Here is a 17306-nt window from a genome sequence, read left to right as displayed (position 1 = left end):
AGGAAGGCTGAGGAAGGCCGCTTGTAATGGTCGTCGGAGCCGGAGCAGGTGACGGTAAGAATATGGAGGAAGATGAAATGACAGTTTTTTTATTTAAATAATTAAGGGGTAAAATGGATATTTCACCTTTGGGTACTAACTGTGCTTAACGTCAGGGGAAAGATTGCCATTTTGACCAAGTTTGGCAAATCCATGACATATTAGATATTTACCTGGGGTGTCCATGAAATTTTTCCAAAAATTTATAAAAGAAGAAAAAGAAAACAGTATAAGTGATGTAGACAATAAATTCATAAAGGTCTAATAATGCCAACTTCAATACACATAGCAGAGAAAAGCTAGTAGACAATTTTTTAATATATATAAGGGTTGATATGCATAAAACAATAAAGTCAAAAAGGACAATTTGGGTTGAAGCTACTATGACTCGCTGGGATTAAAACTCTTTCATCGCACGGCCGCCACAAAGAGAGACTTTCCACAAAGAAACTTTACTTTCTTGTCTCATATTAGAAATTTGATTTTTTTACCGCACATCTTATAAATAGAAAGGTAAGGTACAAGGTGGTAAGGTACAAAGCACGATACATTCAATAACACTCAATTACTCTAATGCTTGTGCTCTTTAAATTCCTAGTTCATACTATTGTTGCTTGGAGTTTTGACTTAAGCATCGAAGAATCCCCCTTAAAGTTCGCTCCGACCCACTCTCTTTGCTTGGTTCTTCGTTCTTGATGCACAAGTCTCCTCCTCAAGGATTCAGATTCTAATGGCAACAGGGGCAATGGAGGGATCTTCTTCCCTTCGCCCCATAAATTAAAAAAAAAAAGAATTTTTATGCATAAATGACTTCCAAAGGGTAAATTTGGTTTGATGAAGAGCTATCAAATTTACAAATAATTTTGCAAATTTGGGTTTTGGGGCAAAAAACTGAATCCGAGTTGATTTGAAAAAATCATGATTTTTGACACCAAGAACAATTCAGGAAATAAATAATTAGCTTGAAAAATCCAAGAGTCCAAAAAGTTAGTTCTTACATATAATTTAAGTTTTAAAACAGGGATTTTCAAAACTTCATTATAAGTTAAAAGAAAAGTAATCCATTTTTCACTCACAAAAATTTTAAACATAAAAATACAATCTCAAATTAATTTAAACCCAGCCTTTTTCCATTATATTGTTAAATTGGTGAAATGAATTAAGTCTAATTTTTTACTTATTTTTAAACTCAATTTGTTAATAGTCATCTACATTCTATAGAGAACATTACATCACTTTTATGCAATATAATATCCTACACCAACGAAACACAAATAACTTACCACTCACAAAAGGAATATAAAAGGCAGTAAAGGAAAAACTGAATACATACAAAGAAGCATTCAGACACTTCCAGAGAGGCCATTGGAATGTACAAGCATCAGGAAGCGTTCTGTACTTGGGAGGAACGATTCGAGAGAGAACAAAACACAGATAGACGAACACAGATTGAACCATAAATGTCTGCAAGAAGCCTAACAATCAAGCTATTTTGTCCCGCTTTGGCGAAGCTGGTTCCATTGGTGGCTGTGGAAGAGCAACGGCTCGACCTCGGTTCCATTGCCCGGACCTTTGGACTCGACCCAGCGACGTTGAAGCTCAACGGTCACTTCATCAGTAGAGGTGTCGATCTCATCTCCTCGTCCGTCACCTGGAAGGCCCTCCTCTCCTTTCTCTCTTCTCGAGGTTTGTCTACAGGAGCCAACGATGCCGATGCTCTCATCGTCGACGGAAAACTCTGCAAGGCTGGAACCAAGAGTAGGTTTCTTTCTTTCTTCCTTTCTTTCTAGATAATATTTCAGTTTCATTGCTCTGGCGCTTTAATGGTTATTTGGATTTTTTAAAGAGCTGTAATGAGTTCTTTAAGAATGCTCTGGTAAAGGTTTTAGCACTTAACCGTCGATGATTTGGGTAGCTTACTTTCTGCTAACGTGTATCAATGAAATGGTTCTCCTTGCCTCTATGTTGTGACTTGTAGCCCTCTTGTTTTAGTTTCCTAGGGAGAAAAAATGTTGGGAAGCATGGGCTTACCCAGTGCATGAGGCTATCATGACTGTGGGGTCTGGCGAGGGTTCTTAATATACGCAACCTTACCCCTGCTTTGCAGAGAGGCTGTTTCCGGACTCGAACCCGTGGCCACTAGGTCGCAATGAAACAGCCTCACCATTGCACCGTGTAAATTCTGTAAGAAGCATGTGGCAGAAAATTCATTAGACACTTGCAAGTATGTTGGCTCATGTATGTCATTCATAACTTTCAGAAACAATAACCAACCGGATGATTAGTATTCGCATGCAACCAAGAGATTAAATCTATTGGAAGGTTAATAGAGAGAAATATGTTCTATTCGAATGTCAAGATATGATCAAGCTACTTTTTAGCCTCGCAATTAGACAGAGTGGACTGTTGGATCTGTGATATGATAGTGATGGGAATAGGTGGTATTTGTTAATGAGATGCAGAACATGGGATTGCAAATTGTTAATATCCACAAGTGTTGTATTAGTTGGGTTGTAATTGTTTTCCTTCCAGTTATATGCAGTTTATAAACATAAATTAACTTTCATGAGATTCAACAGAAGTGGAAGAGGCTAGAAAGAGATATTGTTACTGGGAGGATGCAAAGCCTCTGTTTCTAGTAGCCACAAGTTCAGAAGTTCTATATGCTGATCTCCATTTATCTTCTGTGTTCTTAATGGATCAATTCATCAAAATTCAGAGATTCTGTACAAAACTCTGCTTAAATTAATTAGATCTATAATCTTTTGTGTGATAGAAGACATAGAAAGGGCTGAGAGAGAGAGACATGAGGTATGGAGATTGGGGAACCCTGTTTTCTGCATAGAAGAAGAGAGAATAGTTTTGGGGGGGGGGGGGGGGGGGGGGGGGGGGGGGGGGGGGGGGGGGGGGGGGGGGGGGGGGGGGGGGGGGGGGGGGGGGGGGGGGGGGGGGGGGGGGGGGGGGGGGGGGGTGGTTTTTTTTTTGGGGGGGGGGGGGGGGGGGGGGGGGGGTGGGGGGGGGGGGGGGGGGGGGGGGGTGGTGGGTGGTGAGTTATTCTAGCTTATGCTTGTAATTTGAAATGAACCACCCTAACTGTCTCTAGATTATTCACCCAATTGTTAAGTCAAGGAAATGACATGATGGGGTCATTCTGATTGGATATTTTTGCTAACACATATCCTTTTTATGGGAATCCAACCCTGGTTCCTTTTCACTTCTACTGTCCTCATCTACAACTTAAGCAAGTTTGTCTATTTTTTCTCATTCATGATGCTTAGTCTTGGATTCAATGCTGGCTTTTGAAGATGCTCAATGGCCATTAATTAAGGAAAGGAAGTCCCCATTAGAGGTTCTACTCTCTCTAAATGTTTCTTGGAGAACATTGATTCCCTGCAAATTATCCCAAGGCCCCATTCATTTTCAGTTGGAAGAGGGCGAAAAAATTCAGATGCCCACTTTATCTTATTCATGTAAACAATCTCAGTTCACTTTCTTCTTTCCTCTTATCATTTGCAATTGATCTATTAGAGTTCTTACTCATTGTAGTAGGAGAATGTAGAGGTGCCTTTAGGGAATCAATATCAATGGGCTTCCAAAAAATATGCGGTTTTTCTTCTGACTAGACTGTTTTTAACAAGATGAACAAGTGACTCAAAGCTGTTGCTGCTTTTGAATACAATAGTGATATATTTTTTTTTTGTGTTTTGCTCTTTATTTTCGAATACCTATCTAATGATCCAGGACCTAATCCTGGACTTGAGGAATAAAAGAGTAAAAATGGGGATATCTCATTTTTCTTGATTGATTTATGAGTTTTCTTATGATTTTATTTATTCGGTCATATGCTCAAGGTTTATCTCTCAAGACTCTCACCAAATCATATGAGTAAAACAGAGATCTGTTTAAATTGCAATGTTGCCACTGAATCAGCTTATTTTTACTGAATAAATAACTTGATCCAAAAAATTTTAACTACTACACTGCCCTTGCCAGCTGCCATCAATCAACATTTATAATGAGAGGTGTTGCATTTTTTCAGCCTGTTTGACAACCAGTAAGTCAAAGGTGCAAAAGTGTTTTGGACCGGGGAGGTTTTATGTGAACTTAAATCATGTGCTTAGCAACTCAAACAGGTTGGCGTTTGCAAAAGATTTTTATTGAAGCTGAGCCCCATTTTATGTGAACTTAAGGCTGCGTTTGGTATGCATTCTATGTCGATTTCGCATTCTCAAATGATAAAAATAGTTGTTTTTATCGTCTGAGAATGCGAAATCGACCAAGAATGCATTCTGAGAATGCATACCAAACACAACCTAAATCTTTCTTCTCTTGAGCAGATTTGTGTTTTCTAGACTCATTTTACGTGAACTTAAATCTTTCTTCTGTTGAGCAGATTTGTGTTCTAGCCATGGTTTTCTTTTCTTTATTGAAGCTGCTCTTTTTTTTGTTAGTAAGTACCTTGGAAGCTGGTTTTTAAGGGTATTGATAACTCATTTCCTGCTGCAAAAAATAATATAAGGGTGGTGTTGATGACTTTTGCACCTTCAACTTCAAGTACACAGGTTTTCCTAATGTAGAAAGCCTACATTTACTTCTAATAATTTGTTGGCTCATATATTCTTCTTTGTTATGGACCGTATGGTTGATGGGTTCAAATTTCGTGATCATATATGCTCTACCCAGTTCTATTGTCATTGTCTATAGAAAACTCACATAATTGAGATTGTACTTTGCTGTCCACATGCTTCAAACTTTTAATACAATGTCAATCAATGCTGGTGGCAGAGATTCCATAGACTACTGATGGACCAACATATTCACATGCCAAATACTGCCCCTCTCCATACAGTAATCTTTGTATGGAGTTTATTAAATAGCAGCTTTGTTAAGTGCTAACCCCCCCAGTTGCATCTCTTCAGGATCACATAACCGTTCAGATGGAGAACATGAAGATCACCAAACAAATGAAAACAATGGTTTTGGTGATACAAGAAAGCCTCGAGTGGAAGATGACAACCTGCTGAACAAGAAAAGAAGATTAGGTATGAAGCTTGATTTATTGTAGCAGTAGCATTCAGTAATGTCGACTGCAGTTCTCCCTAGTGCCAAATGTGTCATTTTCTGTGTAGTATTATTTGAATTGAAATTCATTAATTTTTTCTGATGATATTAACATTTTTCTATTATTTTTTCAGGAAAACATGAAGCTCATCCAATAGCTGAGTGTAATGTCCTTGGTGTGAAAAGAAAGCCATGGCTAGAAAACACAAAGCTGCTCAAGAGAAAAAAGATGGATCAAACAAACTCAGGTCCAAATCTATTACCACCCAAGAGAAACCTTCTTGTTTAATTGGAGTGACCTTATATGTGACTGTAATTTCGTTTTTTGTTGCTAATTAAAGTTTTGGTGAATTGATTGGAGGACCTGTGCATAGAGATTTTCCTCACTGATTCACACTGTTTAGAAGATAAGGTGTTCTTTTGGGGCATTTTCAGGTTCTCAAGAGAGACAACATAACCCATCCTGTGCCATTCCGGATACCCAATTCAAATGCAGCTACATTTTGAAGCGGTCCAGAGAAGATGAGATGGTTGCGACTTCTCCTTGCAAAAGAGCAAGATGATGTGTCCTTTCCCTTCCTTTTTGTTGCAAAGAAAGTGCAAAATTATAGGTCTCTCACCCTTCGTTTTGGCTTTCTTCTCTCCTTTACACACGACAGAGGCAAGTTCTGCAAAGTTGTAAGGTGATTTTGAAATTCTATTCAAATCTGAAAGCAGAATGTAAAAAAGTTATATATCCTTGAACCTAACCATCATGTATGGAGACCCAGTTTGTATCTAGTTAATCTCTGCTGCGTTAAGAATGAAGGGAATGGCTTTAACCATCGTACTTGGACCATCGTATCTTCCAAGTTCTTTTTTTTCCCTCTCTCTCTCTCGCGCTCTCTCTTTAGGAACGAGTACTCAAGAGTCGAGACTCCGCGCAATTTTGGCATCAGTATTATTTAATTCTGGGGAGGGGTTGGTTTCTATATATGAGGCTGTGAGTATAGGGTGGAAGGGATAGGAGAGTGGGTCTCGTGTAGTTGGGGTGGTATAATAAGGAAAGAGAAGGAAGGGAAGTGAAGGGAGAGACACTGTAGCATTCAACCCTATATCATTTGCGTGGGTGGGAATGTATGTAGGGTTTTAAGAATAGGGAGTCCAATCAGTGAATCGGATACGACCAAAAAAGGGTGTACTTAATGCGTGAGGTTACAGCCACTGCGAGGTCTAGGGAGGATCATAATGTACGAAGCCTTATCCTTATTTCATAGAGAGGCTGTTAGGTCATACCGTTGATTCACACAATCACAAAAACTCTAGAAAATACTTGACCGATTTTAGGGTTCTTGAAGGTCCTAGTACTCCCAAGTCGTAACGTTCGTTAGTTAAAGCGAGTTTAAAATGCAAATAAAATGACGTACCATTTTTTTTGCCGTTTTAAAGACGACTTGCCGAATTGGTCTCTGTAAAAAATGTGAACTGAACGGCCAAAGAAAAAAATATTAAATGCTTTTAAAACGTGTATCCGTATTTTTTAAATAATAAAAACGGCATTTGCAAAAGCCCATTCCCAAAAGCCTAAACCCAACGATTCGTTTCACCAGTTCACCCATTCGACCAAAAACGATATAGTTCCTCTCCTCCTTTGCCGTTTCAATCGTGACTTGCTGAACTGGTCTCAAAGAGACGATAAAAAACGTGAACGGCCAAAGAAAAAGCTCATTCCAAAAAGCCCAAACCCAGCGGTTCATTTCACCAGTTCAACCATTCGACCAAGAGCGATACAGTTCCATCCCCTAAGAACACTTTATCAGAATTTAGAAACCTAACACCTCTGTGATAGCATCTCTCCTAGCCTCCCTCACTCTCAACGGCTAGCTGCACGCCAGCAACCTGCAGCGCTCGAAGGGCTGGCCTCCGGGAACCTGCAGCGCTTGAAGTACTCCTGCTGCTGCTACCATTCTCAAATTTCGTCGGCAACACCTGCGAGTCTGCGAGCAGTAGACCTAAGTTAGTTCCCCTTACTTTGGTAATATTTCTCTCAAACCTTACGATTCTACTGTTGTGTTCTGTTGATCTAATCGTTTATACATTTTTTTTCTTTTCCTCTGTTGTCTTTCTTTCTTGGTCTGCTTTGATCGTCTTCTCAGACGATGATAGCCGCAGGCTCACGCTGCTTTTACGTTTTTGTTGAGCTTCATATAAAAAATGGGAAGCAGTTTTCTGTACGGTATAGGCCACACTCCCATGTGTCTATCTCTCTGCTCCTTATAACAAAACAAGGGGTAGAGGTATCTATCCACATGAGGAGGAGAGAGATAAATTTATGGGAGTACTGGCATAGGCCACACTCCCAGACAGAGATTTATTTTTCATAAAAAATTATAAGAAAAATTTCTGAGACACCCCTTAAAAGTATCCAATATCTCATAAATTTTCCATACTTGGTTAAAATGTCACAGACACCCCAAAGGTGAAATATCCATTTTACCCCTTAGTTATTAAGGACAAAACCCTAACCCTACATTCCCTGTTCCAGCCAGAGCTTCGTTTTACCCTTCTGAAGCTCTTCACTCGTACCTTCCAATGGTTCTCTTCTTACTGCTACTTTGACATTCCAGAGATTGATGGTGTCAACACAAACGAGCTGTACAATGCAGTTCAACTGTACCTCAGCAGCTCTGCTTCAATCACAGGCAACCGTTTGAGCCTCACTCGAGCCAGGAATTCAAGTGCCTTCACATTTGGGCTATCAAACAACGATTGCTTGGTCGATACATTCAATGGCGTCACAGCAACTTGGGAGCATGTGGTCACACAGAGACAATCTCAGAGCTACGCTTGGAGACCTCTTCCTGATGAGAAGAGAGGCTTCACTCTTCGAATCAATAAGAAAGATAAGGTCTTGATCCTTGATTCTTATCTTGATTACATCATGGAGAAGGCCAATGAGATCAGAAGAAAAAATCAAGATCGACTTCTCTACACAAATTCTCGAGGTGGAGCTCTTGATTCGAGGGGTCATCCATGGGAAGCTGTGCCATTCAAGCACCCAAGTACTTTTGATACATTGGCCATGGACCCTGCAAAAAAAGTTGAAATAATGGCTGATCTTCGAGATTTTGCTGATGGGCAATCGTTTTATCAGAACACAGGGAGAGCGTGGAAGAGAGTTTACCTTCTATATGGTGATTGATCTCCAGGACAAACAATATTTAGCATTTAATTTGTAGGGTTAGGGTTTAAATTTGCAGAGTTAGGGTTTTTATGGGATTGGATCGCTGAGAGCATGGTCGGACAGGGAAGACTGGACAGGGTGGTGGCGGGGTTGCAGGGGAGCAAGAGAAGGAGGGCTGGAGGGGGTGGCGGTGGTGGTGGTGGCGGCGGAAGAAACAACAGAAGGAGGAGGAGAAGAAGGGGAGAAAAAAGGAATAAAAAAAACGTATTGAATAAAAACAAGGGCAAAATTGTCTTTTTCATAAAATTAACTTCTAAGATCATTAATTCATCATTAAGGGTATTATAGAAATTTCACTGTGATAAGGGTAATTTCGCCATTTAAAAAGAATTAACAGACACTTAATTGCAGAGACTAACGGAGTGAATTACATTGAAATAAATTCATACAAATAGGGGGTGTTTGTGACATTTTGACCCAATATGATAAATTTCTGAAATATTGGATACTTTTAGGGGGTGATCGTGAAATTTTCTCAAAAATATTTGTCCCATGTGGGGGTGCAGTTCTCTGCGCTGTAACATGGGAGTGGATGCAATGACCACCTACCCCTTGCACAGGCTGCCCATTACTGCGGCACAGAGAACATTCTCCAATGTAATCTTTCACTCCTTTCTGTTTTCCTTTTTCTGTTATCTTTCTTCCTTGGCCAGCTCCAATCCACATATATATAAAATCTGTTACCCCGTTTTAACTAACAGAGGTCGTACCCCTTTTGCCCGAGATGCTCAGGTAATGGAGGGCCCTGTGCTCAGCCTCAGATAGAGTATGACAATGATACTCTTTTGTAATAAACGTAGAAACAGTGGTTTTTTAGTTCACGGTTTTCATTGCCTCCAATTTAAACGATTTTTCGAATCTGAAGCGTGACCGTTGACATGAGAGCCGTTTCCTTCCTCTCCAAAGCGAAAACTGCCACCGCCAAAACTATTACTTCCCGGGCGACAGCTCTCTATGCTCAATCCTCATCAGAAACCCATGCCAATTGCGATTTCCGTCCATCGGAAAACCACTACATTTCTCTTGTCCACGCCTGTAGAACCACTGCACAACTCAAACAAATCCACGCGCAGCTGTTCGTTCATAACCTTTCACAAAGCAGTCGGGTCATAACCCAGCTGATTTCGACTTGTTCTCTGTTTAAATCCATGGAGTATGCAGTCTCGGTTTTCCGCCATTTTCATGATCCCAACTCATTTATCTTCAATGCATTGATCCGAGGCCTGTGTGAAAGTTCCCAATATCAGAGCTCAATTGAGCATTTTATTCTCATGTTACGCTTTAATGTACAACCTGATAGGCTCACCTTCCCCTTTGTTCTCAAAGCGGTTGCATCACTGGTTGCAGATGGACTCGGTGGTCTGCTCCATGCACAGACGATTAAGTATGGCCTTGAGCTTGATTCCTTTGTTCGCATTTCAATAGTTGATATGTATGTGAAACTCCGTTCATTGGACTCTGCATTACAATTGTTTGGTGAAACTCCTGAGAGAAATAAGCTTGAAAGCATACTCCTGTGGAATATTCTGATTAATGGGTGTAGTAGAACTGGGGACTTGAGAAAAGCAAGGGAACTCTTCGATACAATGCCTGAGAGGAATACTGGTTCTTGGAATTCTATGATAAATGGGTTCATAAAACAAGGAGATCTGGAGCAGGCAAGGGTATTTTTTGATCGGATGCCAGACAAGAATGTAATTTCCTGGACGACCATGATATCTGGGTTGTCAGAAAAGGGTAACCATGAACTGGCTTTGGACCTGTTTAATAGGATGCTGCGAGAGGGTGGGAGGCCTAACGACCTTACTATTGCCTCTGCACTCTCAGCTTGTTCGAAAATTGGTGCTTTAGAAGCTGGAGTTCGAATACATGAGTATGTTTCAAGACATGGTTTTCAGTTAAACCGAACAGTGGGGACTGCTTTGGTGGATATGTATGCAAAATGTGGTAAAATTGACTGTGCCAGTCGTGTTTTTGACGAGACAGTAGAGAAGGACCTTCTCACTTGGAGTGCTATGGTTTCAGGATGGGCAATTCACGGATGCTCCGAGCAAGCTCTTCAATGCTTTGAGGCGATGAAATCCACAGGTATGAAATCAGATACACTGCTACTGATGTCTCGTCCGATTCATATTATTAATTGAAAAGACTAAAATCTCCAAATATTTCCAGGAATTCATCTCGACGAGGTTGCTTTTCTGGCTGTCTTAACTGCATGCTCCCACTCCGGATTGGTGGATCAAGGGCTAAGTATTTTCAATAGCATGAGACATGATTACTTCATAGAACCGAATGTGAAGCATTACACATGCATGGTGGATTTATATGGTCGGGCAAGTCGGCTAGAAGAGGCTCTTAGTTTCATTAGGAGCATGCCAATTGAGCCCGACTTCGTGATATGGGGAGCACTCTTTTGTGCATGTAGGCTTCACAAGAACATAAAAATGGCAGAATTAGCATCAGAGAGGCTCCTGCAAATGGAACCTAAGCATCCAGGGAGCTATGTCTTCTTGTCCAACATTTATGCAGGGGTCGGGAGATGGGAAGATGTGGAGAGAGTGAGAATCACAATGAAGAATAAGGGTATTGAAAAACCCCCTGGGTGGAGTTACATCGAAGTGGCAGGTCGAGTGCATAGTTTTGTTGCAGGTGACAGGGCTCATGACTGTGCTGGAGAAATTTATGCTAAGCTAGAGGAGCTATCAGCTAGAGCAAAAGCACAAGGGTATATGCCCAATACTGAGTCAGTACTTCATAACATTGAGGAAGAAGAGAAAGAAGTTGCAATGGGAAGTCATAGTGAGAAGTTGGCACTTGCCTATGGGCTTATTAGCACTCCTCTTGGGACGGCCCTCAGGATTGTGAAGAACCTAAAAGTATGTGGGGATTGCCACTCTATGATGAAATTTGCAAGTGAGATGAGCCAAAGGGAGATCATACTAAGAGATATAAAGCGTTTTCATCATTTCAAAGAAGGGGTGTGCAGTTGTGGAGATTACTGGTGAAAATCACTTGTTTTGCGCACACTACAGTTTCTTTTTCCAAGAATGGTAAACAGAGTTTCATAGAAGTATAAGTTTGGGCTAGCTAATCCCAATTGTGTTTACGAGGAGTGATCTCCAGGTTGAGCAGCAAGGCATCAGAAGACATACAATGTGAACTGCAACATCAGTACATCACTGAGTTTTGTCCAAATTTCCTGTAAGGTCTAATACATATAAATTAAATTCTAGCCATCTGCTAAATTTGTTCAAACTTTAAAATTGAACCAAACTCAGAAAAAATTAGGAGACTCAGGCAAAATTGGTTATATTGAACTAAGGGCTGATTTGGGTTGATTTCTATTTCAATTTCATGGGGTGATTTCTAATTATGAAATTGTTTGGTTTGATTTTTGCACCTTATTTCAGTGAAACAGAAATCAGCTGGAATAGAAATTCTGAAATAGGTGACGAGTTCTTTCAATTTCAAAATTGAAATCACGTTCCATTTTATTTCGTGCTGCTGTTTAATGAGCACATGGTAAACAACGATTATTTTATGGGCAAAGTAGTCATTTCCATAAATTTTGTGAACAACGGTGTAAATTGCGAGTCTTTTACTCTCGTTTTTTCTAGTTATAACTGCAAGTGGCTTTTCGTCGAAACTGTTCAGGGAGGATTTCAACCAGGAAACGCACTTTGTCAGGCGATTACATGAATCACATCATCTCTCTCACTTCAAGCACATACTGAGTTCCCAAACTCGACCAAGAATCCGTAAAGGAAACCATTAAATAGGTGACGATGTCTCCTACTCATCTTGTGTCCCCTAGATTTTAGAAGAAGGAAATAGAAGATCCAGAAGTCATCACCGCTTGGAAATTGATGGAAGATCTTGAAGACGAAATCCAGAAGATCCAGAAGTCATTACCTCTTGGAAATTGATGGTTGATCTTGAAGACGAAATCCCCACTTTGGTACAGACCAAGAAAAGCCCCACATCACGAGTTGGAGATGCGAGGAATCCTTTGAAATTCGTCAACGAGATCAACTCTCCTAAGAAGTAGAAAAAATTCTCAGGGAAGGAAAACAAGCATCGACAGAGCGGTTATGATGGTGCAATTGGGGGAACAGATCACAATCCCAAACAGGTAGTGAAACCCTTTTCTTCTTTAGAGAAAATGCAGAAGGCTGCACCCACTTTGAAGACACCCACGAAAATCATTCCAGTAGATCTCAATTCGAACAGTTTCAGATTCCACACCGGATTTTCTACTTCAAGAAAGAGTTTGAGTCCCTGTTTGATCCAGAGCTCCTTGCGTCCTTTGAGAGAGAACTCAATGAAGAGGGTGAACAGATTAAGAAGATAGTCTTTCCGGAACCTAGAATCCACAAAGCCCTTGATTCAGAGACCATGGTTGAACCCTTCAAGAAGAAATGCCCTCCAGGCAGAGAAAATGCGGTTGTCATCTGTACCAAAAGCTCCACATTGCAAGTATTGTCTCAGCTTCTCAAGGGCAGGGTAAGCATTGTTTTGAGTTTTCTGTATTTTGTGTCTTTTACATGGAAGAGTATCTTACAACGGCTCCACTTTTGGACCCATTTGATAAACCTTTGGCTTGTTAGCTTATTTAATTCTTCTACTGTCCCAATCGAGTCCCAATTAGCTCTTCATCTAGATATCTGGGTGTGCCCTTTGCTTTCTAGCCATGTAATCAAATTCCAAATCCTAAAACCATCTGATCAAAAGATTTAGGGAAAATTTCACGGACACCCCCTGTAAGTATTCAATATGTCACGGACTTGCCAAACTTGGTCAAAATGGCAACCTTCCCCCTAACGTTAAGCACAGTTAGTACCCAAAGGTGAAATATTCAATTTTACCCCTTAATTATTTAAATAAAAAAACTGCCATTTCATCTTCTTCCATATTCTTACTGTCACCTGCTCCGGGTCCAGCGACATTACCAGCAGCCTTCCTCAGCCTTCCTCAGCCACGTTGATTCCATCCCAAAACCATATGCCTTCCATTTTTCTAATCCAATCTATTATTCAGACTTTTGCAGAGGAATATAGATACAAGTTAAGTTAGTAGATATGGTGGGGAAGGGAAGATGAGACTGTTACGAAACCCCACCTCAACACAAAACTGTTCGAATTTAGATTTGAGAGGGATAGAAGATTGTGTGCAACAGAGGAGATAGAAAACATTACAGATAAAAGAGGAGAAAGAGAATGAAGAGATCTTTTGGTGGTGGAGGAATGGGTGGAAGGGGTATGATTAGGACTGCAATTCGTTCTGGGGTTGGAGGAATTCAACCCAGTTGGATACGGTAGGAGAAATTTTATTAGGGTTGCATAGCCAACTTTTGATATTTCTTTGTTCCTCTGTTTCTGTCTCTCTATATTAATTCAGAAAAGAACAAAAAAGAGGACAGGAAAAGAGTAATCTCTTGTAATCTTATTACGAGCTGGTTCTCTTTCAATTGCCCAGTTTGTAGCGTATGGGTGTGGGTATTAAATGATTTCCGGTCAAACAATTAGCATGTTGCTCATTGAGAAAGGAAAGAGAGAATAAGCTAAACTCATAACAGATCAAAATAGAAGGAACAAATACAAACAACCTTGGCTGCAGACGAAGGTTCCACAGAAATCTGGTAAAAAAAAAAACAAATCCTAACCCTATATCGAGAGATCGATAAACAGCAAGAAGGATTTGAGGATGAGTTTTTTCATTTACAGGTTCTTGGCCGAAGCTCCTCGAGGATGATATCGAGTTCGAGGCCAAGAAGCTCGAGAAGATCTGAATCTGTTTCTGACATGAACATGATGGAGCTGAAACCCAATCTGGTCGCCAGTGAAGCTTTCCAGTGTTGGATGCCGCCGGTGATGGATACATGTAGGCCATAATAAACAATTCTTTTTTGGGGGAAATTTGGGGTTTTAGTCCTTAAGGGCATTATAGGAAGTTCACCCTATTATAAGGGTAATTTCGTCATTATAAAAGAGTTAACAGAGACTTAACTGCACAGTGGATTGAGTTGAAATATAATCATAAAATAAGGGTAGTCTGTGATATTTTGACCAAGTATGGTATGTCCGTGACATATTGAATACTTACAGGGGGTGTCCGTGAAATTAACCCAAAGATTTATTGGGAGAAGTCCAGCCCTATCTTCCAAGTTTACTCTATCTCAATCTCTTCTTTCCTTATTCCATGTATTCTCTGTTATCTCTTGTATCTGTCTCAAGAGTAAGACTTTGAAGAGAAGCACATAAACAAAATAAATGTTTCTAATTCCTTCCCTATAGATCTGATAAGTTAAGGTGATCTATCAAAATCTGCATGTAATCCTTAGAGATTGTCATTACCAATACCTGTCTGATCACCAACCTATTAGAAAATATTTCTGTTGCATTTGATTAATGATTGGAACGTATGAGTTCTAATAAGAGAAGAGGTAAGCAGGAATTTGAAGGATAGAGATATCACATAAACTTCTCCTTTTCCTTTTTAGTAATTTTTTTAACCTGTTACCTAATACAACTTAAGCACCTAATCCATATTGAACTCAAATTGAAGAGCACCAATACTAATCAACATGAAAGTTGATCGATCAGCAGGTTAAGAGAGAAAGGAACAAGGATAAAGAAAAGAAAAACAGGTGTTATTTCAAAGTTGGACTTGGTTGGAAAATGCTAAAACCAGATTGGATTAGCTCAGACAGAGCCTGTGAGCATTTGAGCAAGACTCCATAGTAAGAAACAGATGGTTGCATTTTATTTATTTATTTTTAATGAGATCTATGGAGACATGGTTGCTGTAATTCAATGAAGTTTATTTTGAACACATGAGAACCCTTATTTGTTAGTGTGTTTTGTACAGCAATAGGAAAATCCTATAATTAACTTGTGTGATGGCCAAAGGCTTCAAGATCTTCCATAGGATCTCTAGGGATATAAATTGGGCCTGGAGAAAAATAACCTAGCATTGTTTTATAACTAACTAATGATGATGACCATTGTCGTTGGTGGATAAACCAAAGCATTGTTTGTCCCACATCAGGTTTAAGACTAACAGCTTACATGCTATGATAATTAGTCACTAAAGTATCTTAAATGTTATGTTATTTACAGTAAACATATATATTGATATGGTATTGGAGTTGTATTATACTGTAAATTATATATACGCTATTTTTAAGTTTCCGGTTCAATAGTTCTATAGTTCATATTTTTTTAAAGCACTCATTTTTATGCTTTGAAAGCTGCACTTATATATGTTTAACATGGTATGCTAAATTTGGACAGATACTATGGATATGGAACATTTTGGGATTCTAGCGATGACTCCTGCCTGTGTAACCATACACAACTTTATTAGAAAGCAAACGGCATCAGATTGACTTTTTGAAAAAGTGGAGAGGGGAGAGTTAAGACAATGGAAATAATGATGATGATGAGGTTGTGAACATTACAAATGTGGTGGGTGGCACGCAACAACAATGATGGGAAACATATCGTAAAGAAATTGCAGATCAAATCGAGGAAGTGTATTGCGACTGAGGATGAATACAATGTCCATTGTGTTTTTTATTTACATGTAACTTTTTGATATATTTTATTAAAACTATCAAATATTTGAACAAAAACTTATACCAAGTATTGTACGCCATTTCACATGGGTATTTTATTATTTTCTCTCTCCTCCCTTGACCTTACGGACCCCATGTGGGTGATACCAATGGTGGCATGCGTGATTCCCTCACATTGGAGGTGTGGGGAGCTCTCTCTCAACAAATATATATTCAATTAGAGAGAATCTATTCTTTGAAATTAAATTGCCAAATGGATTTCTAATTCTTGAAATATTTCATTATTTCATATTCATGCAATCAAAACAATTTCAATTTCTTGATAAAAAATCTATTTGTTGACTATTTCATGAAATCAATTCAAAATTAAAATAAAAATCATATCAAATCAGACCTAAGTTTTGATTGTTCAATAATATACACTATTGCTTTTAAGAGAGAAGTCTGTGATAATCATCAGAGCTATCTATCAAAGAGTTGGGTGCCGATGATTTGAATAAACAAAATTTTCAACGTAATGTCCTTCTCTTTATAAGACCCAATGTGTCTAGAACATAGAACATTCAAACTCATTTACCACCTCTTGGATTCCTTCGTCAGTTGAGGACTCAATCTAAATATGAGAACACAAAACTCCATCTGAGTGAGAGCGCCATCACCATCCAAGTCTCCTTCTCTCAACATGCTCAACAGTTCATTGTCTCTCAAATTTTGTAGTCCTAAAAGAGAGGAGTTTCTGTTCAAGCTCTCAAATGTAATCAGACCCTTGTCCTTGTCCATCAGCAACTTCAACCCATTGCAAAGCTCTCCGATCAATCCATCCCCCCCTAACTTATCTGCCATTGTCGTTGGCTTTGTGGGAAGAATAATGTGAAAATTTATACTATCAGATGTCCAGGGATAGTTTAGGTTGGCCATGTGTTCTATCTCGGGCTCATTATGTCCATGCACCTCTTCATAGTCGTGAAATTTTTAATTATTCATTTTGCCCCTTGGCAAACTCTATTTGAGATGAAACTTGACAATGTCAGTGGCAGTGGTAGAGAGACTTTTAGGCTCCTTGTCAATCAAATCTGTGTTCAATCCTTAGTTAGTAAGTTTACGTATTATATGCGTATTAAACGTGTAATCGAACATTTAATTTAAAAAAATGTATTATGCCATATATATCCGTATATTTGCTAAAAAAATGCGTTTTTTGAGTGTTGCCGTTTTATACCCATATAAATACGTATTAATCGCGTATAATTTGTTAAAAAAAATAATTTTAAAGGTAAAATGAGAAAACACGCAAAACCCCTTTCAGTTCGCAAAAAGGGCAAGAAGCTCTGGTCCTCTCGTCACTCTTCGAACCCTAGCCGTCTGCTGCGATGCTGCTCGATCACCTGCTTCGTCTCCGTCTCCGTC

The 17306-nt window shown here is 39.4% G+C and overlaps 2 protein-coding genes across 2 annotated transcripts; both read left to right on the top strand.

Annotated features, from left to right (window-relative positions):
* Positions 1-1418: 1418 nt before the first annotated feature.
* LOC122656492 lies at positions 1419-5738 on the top strand. Its single transcript, XM_043851032.1, has 4 exons — positions 1419-1797; positions 4959-5081; positions 5235-5348; positions 5536-5738. Exons 1-4 carry the CDS (start codon positions 1500-1502, stop codon positions 5661-5663), a joined length of 663 nt encoding a protein of 220 aa, XP_043706967.1. The 5' UTR covers positions 1419-1499; the 3' UTR covers positions 5664-5738.
* A 3392-nt stretch (positions 5739-9130) lies between these two features.
* LOC122653694 (pentatricopeptide repeat-containing protein At1g04840-like) lies at positions 9131-11427 on the top strand. The gene is made up of 2 exons (XM_043847626.1): positions 9131-10411; positions 10496-11427. Exons 1-2 carry the CDS (start codon positions 9202-9204, stop codon positions 11326-11328), a joined length of 2043 nt encoding a protein of 680 aa, XP_043703561.1. The 5' UTR covers positions 9131-9201; the 3' UTR covers positions 11329-11427.
* The last annotated feature ends 5879 nt before the right edge of the window (positions 11428-17306 follow it).

Source organism: Telopea speciosissima, chromosome 3, assembly GCF_018873765.1.
Source record: "Telopea speciosissima isolate NSW1024214 ecotype Mountain lineage chromosome 3, Tspe_v1, whole genome shotgun sequence".
Taxonomy (NCBI): domain Eukaryota; kingdom Viridiplantae; phylum Streptophyta; class Magnoliopsida; order Proteales; family Proteaceae; genus Telopea; species Telopea speciosissima.
Note: the sequence above shows the minus strand (reverse complement) of the source record. Positions and strands in the feature narration are given on the sequence as shown.

Coding starts and splice junctions, on each gene's coding strand:
- LOC122656492 (XM_043851032.1), top strand. CDS start 1,500: ATGTCTGCAAGAAGCCTAACAATCAAGCTATTTTGTCCCGCTTTGGCG. Junction 1,798..4,958: donor CTGCAAGGCTGGAACCAAGA/GTAGGTTTCTTT, acceptor GCATCTCTTCAG/GATCACATAACCGTTCAGAT. Junction 5,082..5,234: donor GAACAAGAAAAGAAGATTAG/GTATGAAGCTTG, acceptor TTATTTTTTCAG/GAAAACATGAAGCTCATCCA.
- LOC122653694 (XM_043847626.1), top strand. CDS start 9,202: ATGAGAGCCGTTTCCTTCCTCTCCAAAGCGAAAACTGCCACCGCCAAA. Junction 10,412..10,495: donor TGAGGCGATGAAATCCACAG/GTATGAAATCAG, acceptor AAATATTTCCAG/GAATTCATCTCGACGAGGTT.